Here is a 12,149-nt window from a genome sequence, read left to right as displayed (position 1 = left end):
AGAACTTGGCAGCCTTCCAGACACAGGCCGACAAGTCTGACAGGGGAAAGATACATTGATTTTTTACAGAGACTGTGATAGTATAAAGTGCTGCAGTCAGCCAGAACACATTAGAATAGCTTTTGGAATTTGTAGGATGATAAAAAACAGGATGCATTTTTTGTTACGGAGTCTCTTTAAGTGGTCCATGTGCCAGCCATGTTGTTTTTAGAATGTTTTAAACAAGTTTGTGAATCACTTTTTGTATGACAATTTTGCAAGTTATAATTAAATTAAGTAAGCACATGTAGACATACTGGTTTTCTATTTGGTAGAGAACTTTATGTGCATTTACTGGGGTAACGCTGTCTTACGTGCAGTTACTGGGGTAACGCTGTCTTACGTGCATTTACTGGGGTAACGCTTTCTCTTATGTGCATTTACTGGGGTAACGTTGTCACTTACGTGCATTTACTGAGGTAACGCTGTCTTACGTGCATTTACTGGGGTAACGCTGTCTCTTATGTGCATTTACTGGGGTAACGCTGTCTTACGTGCATTCAATGGGGTAACGCTGTCTTACGTGCATTTACTGGGGTATCGCTGTCTTACGTGCATTTACTGGGGTAACGCTGTCTTATGTGCATTTACTGGGGTAACGCTTTCTCTTATGTGCATTTACTGGGGTAACGCTTTCTCTTATGTGCATTTACTGGGGTAATGCTTTCTCTTATGTGCATTTACTGGGGTAACGCTTTCTCTTATGTGCATTTACTGGGGTAACGTTGTCTGTCATTATGAGCATTAACTGGTGAAAAGCTGTCTCTTATGCGCATTTACTGGTGAAAAGCTGTCTGTCATGTGCATTTACTGGTGAAATGCTGTCTGTCATGATGTGCATGTACTTCATATTTTTTTTATGTAACTACATTAGCTGGTGCAACTACATTACAGTTAGCCCCGCCCACATGATGTCATGACCATGCCCATTCCCCCCTGTAAGCCCCACCTGCCAGCCCTTGTGCCCCCTTTGAGCCCTCCCAAAAACCTGAAGCTGGAGCCACCACTGTCTGTGATGTAAATCCGGGCCTGCCTTGAAGTGTGTAAAAAAGAACCAAAAAGCCCTCTTGCTAAAATGCTATGCCAAGCAAAAATGTGCCTTCTTAACAGAATGTATTTGTGATTATTCAGATTAAAGTGAGCATATGAGGTCTCTCACAATGCATCACTGCTGAATATGCAAATCACACCTCCTGGAATGCAATGATGTGTCAACTTGTTTAACCACTTGCCGACCGCCCACAGCCCATGGGCGGCGGCAAAGTGGATGCCTTAAGGACCGCAATACGCCTGACGGCGGCGGGTCCTTAAGGCGTGTCCGGGGAGCGATCGCGTCATCTATGACGCGCGCTCCCCGCGGCGAAAGGTCCCGCCCACCTTGCCCGATACCCCGCCGGCCAATTAGCAGCGCCGGCGGGGTTTAAAATTACGATCTGGGCCAATGAAATAGTATAATACACTTTGTTTACATGACAAAGTGTATTATACTGGCTGCCTCCTCCTCCTCTGCACTCTTCGTCGCACGGATCTCGGAGGAGGAGGCAGCCCTGTGCGGGAGCAGCAGAAAACAGTTTGTGAACCCACAGATCCCCCCGATCGCCCACCCCAGCCCTCAGGACCCCCCCTGACCACCCCAGCACAGCGATAGTTGCACCCAAGCACCCCCCAATAAAGCCATCAATCACCCCCTGCCACTATCTGCCGACGCTATCATTTAGGTTAGGTCCCTAACTGCCCCCTAGGGTCCCTTGATCACCCCCCCCTACCCTCAGATCCCCCCAGACCCCCCCCCCCAGCCCCCCACCCCTGTATACTGTATACTACTGTATACATCTGCCTCACCCACTGACCACCTGTCTATCACCTGTCTGTCACTTGTCTATCACCCCTTGTCACCACCACCCATCAGAGCAGACCCTAAACTGTCCCTTGGGGGCACCTGATCACCCACCCAGACCCCCAGATTGTCCTCAGACCCCCCCCCCCTGATAACCTCCCCAGTGCATTGTTTACATCTATTCTCCCCTGTAATCACTCACTGACCTCCCATCGGTCACCCCCTGTGTCTGCCACCCATCAGATCAGGACCCAATCTGCCCCGTGCGGGCACCTAATCAACCCCCCTCACCCTCAGATCGCCCTCAGACCCCCCCCCCCAATCACCTTCCCAGTGCATTGTATTTGATTGTGCTGTCATTGTATTTCATTGTGCTGTCATTGTATTTCATTGTCCCGTGATTGTATTTCATTGTCCCGTGATTGGCCTGTGATTGTCCCGTGATTGGCCTGTGATTGTCCCGTGATTGGCCTGTGATTGGCCTGTGATTGTCCCGTGATTGGCCTGTGATTGTCCCGTGATTGTCCCGTGATTGGCCTGTGATTGTCCCGTGATTGGCCTGTAATTGTCCCGTGATTGGCCTGTGATTGGCCCGTGATTGTCCCGTGATTGGCCTGTGATTGTCCCGTGATTGGCTGTGATTGGCTTTGATTGTCCCGTGATTGGCTGTGATTGCCCTGTGATTGGCCTGTGATTGTCCCGTGATTGTCCCGTGATTGGCCTGTGATTGTCCCGTGATTGGCCTGTGATTGTCCCGTGATTGGCCTGTGATTGGCTTTGATTGTCCCGTGATTGGCCTGTGATTGTTTCTGATTGCTTCTGATTCCCCACTCGCCACCACCCCCCTGTCACTATCCTAGTGATCTAAAAACAGTGATCAGTGGAAACTGTCACTTTTTTAGTATCACTAGTGTTAGCAGTTAGGCCAGTTAGCTAGGCCCCTTTGTTAGTGTCAGTTAGTGCTCAGCCCACTGCACCACAGTCACTAATTAGCGTCATCACTGTCGCTAATCAACATTGTTACTATATAGTATCTGTAAGTGATCATTACTGATCGCAGTCAGATCTATTAGGGTCACTAGGATCCACTAAAAAACGCAGTGTTTGCCCGATCAGGTCTGATCGTTCGCCTGCACTTGCGTTCAGCCCACCCCACCGCAGTGACAGAATTTTTTTTTCTGATCACTGCAAAAACCACTGTACACTAGCTGTGCACTGTAAACATCAGTTTTGATTTTTTTTTAATCAAAACTCAGTGATCACAGCTTTCTACCGCTCAAATACTCCCTTTCGCTAAGTAGGTGCTCTTTTTTCTGGGTAGTCTCAGAGGAATACCCCCTAAATTTAGCAGTCCACCATGGCAAGAAAGGGGTATTCCGATGATGAGGTTCTCAGGTACATGGCCCAGTCGGATGAGGACGATTGGGACGAACCATTCGACGAATCATCTGGGTCAGAGTTTGTACCTGAATTGAGCAGTGGCTCACTGACCGATAGTGATGACGAGGTTGAGGTCCCGGCTAGAGCCAGCCGTACCACACCCCATGTCGTTGGACCGCAGGTGGCGCAGGATCAGCCTCAAGGGCAGCAGAGTGGTGCTCGTGCTGGTCTGAGATTTCATGGTGGGGCAGGCAGCACAGCATCTCCTGGACCTAGAACCAGTACTTCCGTACACCCTGGTGAAGTGGCGAGCACCAGCGTGGAAGTTGAAACTGGTTCGGTGGCACGTGTAGTAACACCCCAGTCGCAGCCATCAAGTAGACGGGCCCGTACTACCCCTAGTTTACCAGAGGTGCTGGCAAATCCAAATTGGCAATCCCCTGATACCGCCGCACCCGAACTGCCCCCTTTCACCGCCCAGTCTGGAGTCCAGGTGATGACAGATAATCTAGGATCGCCCCTAGACTTTTTTTATCTGTTCATCACCCAGGATCTCTTAGACCTAGTCGTGGCAGAGACCAACCGTAAAGCCACACAATTTCTAACCGCCAATCCGAATGTCTTCCTTGCCCAGCCATTTCGGTGGAAACCAGTCCAAGTTTCCGAACTTAAAATTTTTTTGGGCCTTCTCTTAAACATGGGTCAACTCAAACAAAATGTGTTGCGGTCTTATTGGTCTACAGACCCATCACAACATGTTCCCTTGTACTCTGCTGCCATGTCCAGGACACGATTTGAGAACATCCTGCGCTTCCTGCACTTCAATGATGATGAAACCTGTCATGAAAGTGACCACCCTGCTTTTGACCGGCTCCACAAAATGCGGCCCCTCATAGACCACCTGTCATCAAAATTTGCAGATGCTTATACCCCTGAACAGCAAATCTGCGTAGATGAGTCCCTCATACGTTTTACCGGGCGCCTTGGCATCAAACAGTACATCCCAAGCAAGCGCGCCCGGTATGGGGTGAAACTGTATAAGCTCTGTGAAAGGGCCACAGGCTATACATCTTATTTTAGGGTCTATGAGGGAAAAGACTCCAAATTGGAGCCGGTCGGATGCCCTGACTACCTGGGGAGCAGTGGAAAGGTTGTGTGGGACTTGGCGTCACCCTTGTTCCAGAAGGGGTACCATCTTTATGTGGACAATTACTACTCAAGTGTGGCCCTCTATCAGCACTTAAAGTTAGAAGGAATCCGATGCTGTGGCACCGTGCGGCATAGTCGCCGGGGCTTCCCCCAACGGCTCATTACCACCAAACTTCAACGGGGGCAGAGGGCCGCATTGAGTGCTGACGACCTGCTCGCGGTGAAATGGAAGGACAAGAGGGACGTTTACTTTCTGTCCACCATTCACGCAGACACGACAGTCCAAATTCAACGGCGAACTGAGGTCATTGAAAAACCCCTTGTCGTCCACGAGTATAATACCAACATGGGAGGGGTGGACTTCAATGACCAGAGGTTAGCGCCCTATTTACTTTCCCGCAAAACAAGGCGCTGGTATAAAAAAGTGTCCTTTTATTTAATTCAATTGGCAGTTTACAACAGCTTTGTTCTCTACAGTAAGGCTGGGAGAACTGGATCGTTTCTACAATTTCAGAGACAGATCACTATGGAACTCCTGTATCCAGGAGGTGCCCGGGCCCAACCCCAAGATGCAACTAGCAGGCTGCATGGAAGGCATTACGCCTATCCGATTCCAAGTACCCCAGGTCACCGAATCCGAAGAAAACGCTGTCGTGTCTGCAGCAGGGCTGGAACAAGGCGTGACACCACTGTTTATTGTCCCCGCTGCCCTGACCAGCCTGGACTATGCCTAGGGGAGTGTTTTGAGAGGTACCATGAGCAGGTACACTATTAGAGAGTAGGGAACTACAGACACAGCGGTAGGCACACAAGGGTCTCTCAGTGCTATTTCACACTGCTGCGATGCGTTAGGGCAAAATGCCTAGCGAAAGTCACACTTTGCGGTCCCCCCCTACGCCGGAAGTGCTTGACTTAACACTAGTGCATGCCTACGTTACTGCGTGGCTTCTGTGGCAATTTCGATCGGCCCGGAAGTCATGTTAGTCTATGGCGACGCAGTTCATGACTAGGCCGAATGCTACTTTTGTGGTATTCCCTGAAGGTCTGTTTTGGACGATACGGTGCGGCGGGCTCGACCCACCGGATATGTCAATATGCAGTGTGAAACCAAACATCTGGTTTTGAGAGAGGGTAATACACAGGGCTGCCAGAAACCTCTCCTTTCACTTGGGACAAAATGCGTAATGTACTTCGCCACAACTCTGTGCGATTTGCACTTCGCACATTGTCCCATGGGGGAGGAGAGGTTTGTCCTCGGGAGGTAAGTTAAAAAAAACAAAAAAAAACAAAAAACAGGTAAGCAAAGAAGCTAATGTTTAGTTTGCAATGTTAAGGTTTTTATTAAAAAAGTTCAGTTTATTAATGTTAATGAAGTAATTGCTTTGCTGCTTGCCTGTTTTTTTGTTTTTTTTTTGTATTTTTTTTCCTTTTTCCATCCAATAACCTTCCAGGTGGACCGAGCGAACGACTAACCAGCTGCAGCACTGATGGTGCATCCTGACAGAACATTGCGCGTCTGTCAGCTTACACATAAGTCGGTGCATGCAGCGCTGCAGGACGAGATTTCTCCTCCGCAGTCAAAAAGATACATTTGCCGAGGCATATGGGCCGAGGAGTGGTGTTGGGGATTCATATGCTTTGGCAAACACTTTGTATCAAAAAAGAACTCTGGCAATGATTTGTTCAGCCACATCGATCGGTGTGAATGGATAAATCAGGTTTGCCAGGGCATACGAGCTGGTGGGTTTGGATTTTTGGGGCGGCAGCTCCTATGTCCTGGCAGACGCCTTCTCCTCCTTTTTGTATTGTTTTGTCTTTTTTCTTCTCTCTTTTTTCTATCCAGACCGACCAATCAGCTGCAGCACTGATGGTGCATCCTGACAGAACAATGCGCGTCTGTCAGCTTACACATAAGTCGGTGCATGCAGCGCTGCAGGACGAGATTTCTCCTCCGCAGTCAAAAAGATACGTTTGCCGAGGCATATGGGCCGAGGAGTGGTGTTGGGGATTCATATGCTTTGGCAAACACTTTGTATCAAAAAAGAACTCTGGCAATGATTTGTTCATCCACATCGATCGGTGTGAATGGATAAATCAGGTTTGCCAGGGCATACGAGCTGGTGGGTTTGGATTTTTGGGGCGGCAGCTCCTATGTCCTGGCAGATGTATGGCCAAGTTAGTGGAAAATGACACTTTGTGAAAAAAACAATAAAAATCAATTTTCCGCTAACTTTTGACAAAAAATAAAATCTTCTATGAACTTACCATACTCCTAACGGAATACCTTGGGGTGTCTTCTTTCTAAAATGGGGTCATTTGTGGGGTTCCTATACTGCCCTGGCATTTTAGGGGCCCTAAACCGTGAGGAGTAGTCTGGAAATCAAATTCCGCAAAATGACCTGTGAAATCCTAAAGGTACTCATTGGACTTTGGGCCCTTTAGCGCAGTTAGGGTGCAAAAAAGTGCCACACATGTGGTATCGCCGTACTCGGGAGAAGTAGTACAATGTGTTTTGTGGTGTATTTTTACACATACCCATGCTGGGTGGGAGAAATACCTCTGTAAATGACAATCTTTTGATTTTTTTACACACAATTGTCCATTTACAGAGGTATTTCTCCCACCCAGCATGGGTATGTGTAAAAATACACCCCAAAACACATTTTACTACTTCTCCCGAGTACGGCAATACCACATGTGTGGCACTTTTTTGCACCCTAACTGCGCTAAAGGGCCCAAAGTCCAATGAGTACCTTTAGGATTTCACAGGTCATTTTGCGGAATTTGATTTCCAGACTACTCCTCACGGTTTAGGGCCCCTAAAATGCCAGGGCAGTATAGGAACCCCACAAATGACCCCATTTTAGAAAGAAGACACCCCAAGGTATTCCGTTAGGAGTATGGTGAGTTCATAGAAGATTTTATTTTTTGTCACAAGTTAGTGGAAAATGACACTTTGTGAAAAAAACAATAAAAATCAATTATCCGCTAACTTTTGACAAAAAATAAAATCTTCTATGAACTTACCATACTCCTAACGGAATACCTTGGGGTGTCTTCTTTCTAAAATGGGGTCATTTGTGGGGTTCCTATACTGCCCTGGCATTTTAGGGGCCCTAAACCGTGAGGAGTAGTCTGGAAATCAAATTCCGCAAAATGACCTGTGAAATCCTAAAGGTACTCATTGGACTTTGGGCCCTTTAGCGCAGTTAGGGTGCAAAAAAGTGCCACACATGTGGTATCGCCGTACTCGGGAGAAGTAGTACAATGTGTTTTGGGGTGTATTTTTACACATACCCATGCTGGGTGGGAGAAATAACTCTGTAAATGGACAATTGTGTGTAAAAAAATCAAAAGATTGTCATTTACAGAGGTATTTCTCCCACCCAGCATGGGTATGTGTAAAAATACACCCCAAAACACATTATAGTACTTCTACTGAGTATGGCAATACCACATGTGTGGCACTTTTTTGCACCCTAACTGCGCTAAGGGGTCCAAAGTCCAATGAGCACCTTTAGGCTTTACAGGGGTGCTTACAATTTAGCACCCCCCAAAATGTCAGGACAGTAAACACACCCCACAAATGACCCCATTTTGGAAAGTAGACACTTCAAGGTATTCAGAGAGGGGCATGGTGAGTCCGTGGCAGATTTCATTTTTTTTTGTCGCAAGTTAGCAGAAATGGAAACTTTTTTTTTTTTTTTTTGTCATTAAGTGTCATTTTCCGCTTACTTGTGACAAAAAATAATATCTTCTATGAACTCACTATGCCTCTCAGTGAATACTTTGGGATGTCTTCTTTCCAAAATGGGGTCATTTGGGGGGTATTTATACTATCCTGGAATTCTAGCCCCTCATGAAACATGACAGGGGGTCAGAAAAGTCATAGATGCTTGAAAATGGGAAAATTCACTTTTTGCACCATAGTTTGTAAACGCTATAACTTTTACCCAAACCAATAAATATACACTGAATGGGTTTTTTTTTATCAAAAACATGTTTGTGCACATTTTTCGCGCTGCATGTATACAGAAATTTTACTTTATTTGAAAAATGTCAGCACAGAAAGTTAAAAAAATCATTTTTTTGCCAAAATTCATGTCTTTTTTGATGAATATAATAAAAAGTAAAAATCGCAGGAGCAATCAAATAGCACCAAAAGAAAGCTTTATTAGTGACAAGAAAAGGAGCCAAAATTCATTTAGGTGGTAGGTTGTATGAGCGAGCAATAAACCGTGAAAGCTGCAGTGGTCTGAATGGAAAAAAAGTGCCTGGTCCTTAAGGTTTAGAAAGACTGTGGTCCTCAAGTGGTTAATGTACAGAGCCACAACAATCTAATATGCATACAGACTGTTCAAGACTGGTATTATTAGGGATACGATTAGATTTTTGCATTAAAATTAGACTTTTTGCCTGGCTAAAAAAATTGCAAAAATCGAATCTAAAAAAGAATGTTCTTGAAAATGTCTTCTCGTACCTATTGACTTCAATGCGGTTGATAAAAATGAGTTTTCTTATGTCCATATATTTCTGTCAATATTCTCAATTGTGTGATAATATGACATTTTCTTGAAAATTATGGAGAAACAAAAATTGTATTAACCTCCAGGGCTGGATTTACCATAAGGCACTGTAGGCACATGCCTACAGGCGCCTGATGATGAAAAGGCAGCTCACTCCCCTACGTGAGTGCCTCCCTGCCTCCTTCCCTATGCAGAGTAACAAGCAGAGCGTTAATAAGAGGTTACTCACCCCTCTCTCGGCATTCCACTACCTCTGGCTACCTAATGCTAAGAGAAGTAAGGAAGAAGTGACACCTGGGCCAGCCAGCACACTTGTGGTGTGGGTCAGCGGGGGGTTGTAGTTATACGGAGGGTGAAGTGCCAGGACATCTGTGCCTATAGGCTAGTGTGATGTAAATCCGGGTTTGTTAAGCTCCTCTGTAGGGATGAACAAGCACAATTTTCAAGTTTGGACTCACAGCACATTAGCCTCCAGTTCGCTTAATGAGATCCTTGTGAATTTTCAGCCCAATTTTGGCCAAAATTTTTCATTTTACATTGAAATCAATAGCGCCAATTTTGAGGTTAATCGTAAAGTCCCCATATATCCTTTCATCTACACATTGGTTAGGTATGTTAGGGAGAATAGTGGAACCATTTTTTTAATTAGAGATCTAGTTTTTGAGGGAATGGGCCTCGACTTTACCTGTCCATTTTGAAGCCAAGTTCATCTTTATTCTACCCTCCAGTTATAGTTACCCATAGTTACCAAAAAACATTGCCCCCTCCTGTGGTCTCCTGTGTGTGGGACATTGATTGAGGTGATGCTCATTTATGAGCGGAAAAGTAATGGGAACAGCCGAAGGCTTGATACCAGGAAAAGTAGTGGGAACAGCCAGGAGAATAGCTGTCCTCAAAGCATTACTAGTGGTTGTTAAAGAGCAGAATCCAAAATATCCCGATTCCCGAGTATGTAGTGATGTTGCGCAATAGGGGATGCAGAGGTCATAATGAACCAATGCCACGGGACCCAAGGGGCCCACTTGGGGTCTTCCTCCAACCACTGCATTATCTCTTTATTGGTGCTGTAATGCAAATGCTCATCTCTATATGTGCTTTGAATAGCGGTCATTAGTACACCATTACTTTTTCCCAGCTTAAACATCTCTCACACAGTGACTGTCCTCGTAAAACTGGTTTTGATGATCTGTATCTTGCAGGCCGGGATTTACATCACAGGAGACTTTGCTCTCCATGAACTTACAAACCCCTGCCAAACTGCACCGCAAGTGTGCTGGCTGGCCCAGCTGTCACTTCTCCCTGACTTCCCATTCCCATGCCTGTAATAAGTTGCTACAGATGCCCCTTACTGTTAGGTAGCCACAGCAATCCGCAGTATTAGGTAGCTAGAGGTGCCCCCGACTGAAGGGAGATCTAGTCAGTGGAATGCCGAGACCCAGGTGAATAACGTCTCATTTACACTTTGCTTGGGACTCTGCATTGGTAAGGCGAAAGGGAGGCACTTGGAGAGGGGAGTGAGACGCCTTTCTATCGTCAGGTGCCTGTAGGCGCGTGTCTACAGTGCCTTATGGTAAATCCAGTCCTGCTATCTTGCAACTATTACATATATGGAGCTGCAGGGACCCAGTGTAAAATTTGCACTGGGGTCTATGGCTCTGTATCTACACCATTGTAAGTATGTTTTCAACAATCAGCTCCTTCAATTACTAAGAGATACTTCACCAGGTGTGGACATTTTTTGGTGTGCTTCTTTAACCCTTTTTTATTTTCTACATTCATACCCACATTTACTATGCTGGACTCCTCCTAAGTAAATCCTTGGGTTTTCTGTGCTGCCTGTGAAATCTTTAACTTAAAGTAAACCTGGGACGGGGTAAAGGTAACAAGTTCTATATTACTTACCTGTCCCTGGTGCTTCTTCCAGGCCCTCATAACCTTACAGGTCCCTACATTTCTTTCAGTTTTCTGCATGTGGACTTTATCCCGTGAATGGTCTAATCGGCAAGCTTTTGGACGGGCACAGTGGCAATAAGGAGCAGACCAGGAGGGGCTGTTAGAAGCCCTAGGTAAGTACAATAGAACTTGTTCCCCAGTCTCAGGTGCACTTTAAGCTCAGCTGCTTACTATGTACTATCTACTGGTGCCAAACACAGATCAGAGCAGATCTAAATGATGTATCGTCAACTAGAATTCAGTGCAAGTATCATTTTTATGTAATACTTAGGCGAATAATTAAAGGTACTTGTCCAATTATAGTTTTCTGTCAGTTCAGGTCTACTAGTTATCATATTTTAGTTTATTTATCTTTCTTGCTTTTTTAGGCTACGTTTAAAGGATGGACCCCTATTATGTATGCAGCTGTGGATTCAAGAGGCGTGAGTATCTGTCTAATCACCCCAAATCAATGCTATCTGTTCTTAGTAGTTGATGCAAATGTATGCAATTTTTTTATGCAAATATATGCAGTTTGAAATTGGACCAATCCATTTAACCTCCCTGCCGGTTATCCCGAGCTCAGCTAACTTTGCTAGCTGCGTGTAACTTACGATCGCCGCCGCTCCGCGCCGATTCGCCGCAACCCGCCGTATCAGAGGGTGCCCCCCCCGAGACCCGTGCGCTGCCTGGCCAATCAGTGTCAGGCAGCGTCGAGGGGTGGTTCGGGACTCCCTCTGATGTCATGACGTCGGTGACGTCATCACGCCCGTCGCCATGGCGACGGGGGAAGCCCTCCTGGAAATCCCGTTCAGAACGGGATTTCCGGATGGGTATATGCGCCGGCGGCGATCGGCGCATTCGGGGGGACGCCGCAGGGAGGGGGGGAAGCATGTAGCTAGCGCTAGGCTAGCTACATGCTATAAAAAAAAATGCCAAAAAACACCCTCCCTGCCGTGCGCAGCAATTTTTTATAACGGCAGGGAGGTTAAACCCAAGTTTAAACTGATTGGTCCTTTTTCAAGCTGCATATATTTGCATAAAAATTTGCATAAACTCATAAGAATGTGCATCTCTTTGATCATTCCTAGTTATTAGAGCTTCAGCAATAGTATCTGAAGTAACTGGTGGTTCCGTGTGCAAGTTGTGGTCATTACTGTTTTGTATAGATTAATAAACATAAAACTCTTATGTATTATTATTATTTTTTTTTATATGGCGCCAACATCTTTATACTACTTTTACACTATTGTGAAAAATAATTAGGTCTAATAATAGTACTAAAG

General features: G+C 45.9%; 1 protein-coding gene across 3 annotated transcripts in view; it reads left to right on the top strand.

Moving 5' to 3' along the window:
• Positions 1-12,149, top strand: part of LOC137525837 (sodium channel protein type 2 subunit alpha-like) — a 147,342-nt gene that overhangs the window by 122,181 nt on the left and 13,012 nt on the right. For all 3 annotated transcript variants that reach the window (XM_068247055.1, XM_068247056.1, XM_068247057.1), the window contains one exon: positions 11,253-11,306. In XM_068247055.1, coding sequence (XP_068103156.1) covers positions 11,253-11,306 — 54 coding nt within the window. The remainder of the gene's footprint in view (positions 1-11,252; positions 11,307-12,149) is intronic.

Source organism: Hyperolius riggenbachi, chromosome 7 (assembly GCF_040937935.1).
Source record: "Hyperolius riggenbachi isolate aHypRig1 chromosome 7, aHypRig1.pri, whole genome shotgun sequence".
NCBI lineage: Eukaryota > Metazoa > Chordata > Amphibia > Anura > Hyperoliidae > Hyperolius > Hyperolius riggenbachi.
The sequence above is the reverse complement of the archived record's forward strand: the minus strand, read 5'-3'. Positions and strand labels throughout refer to the sequence as shown.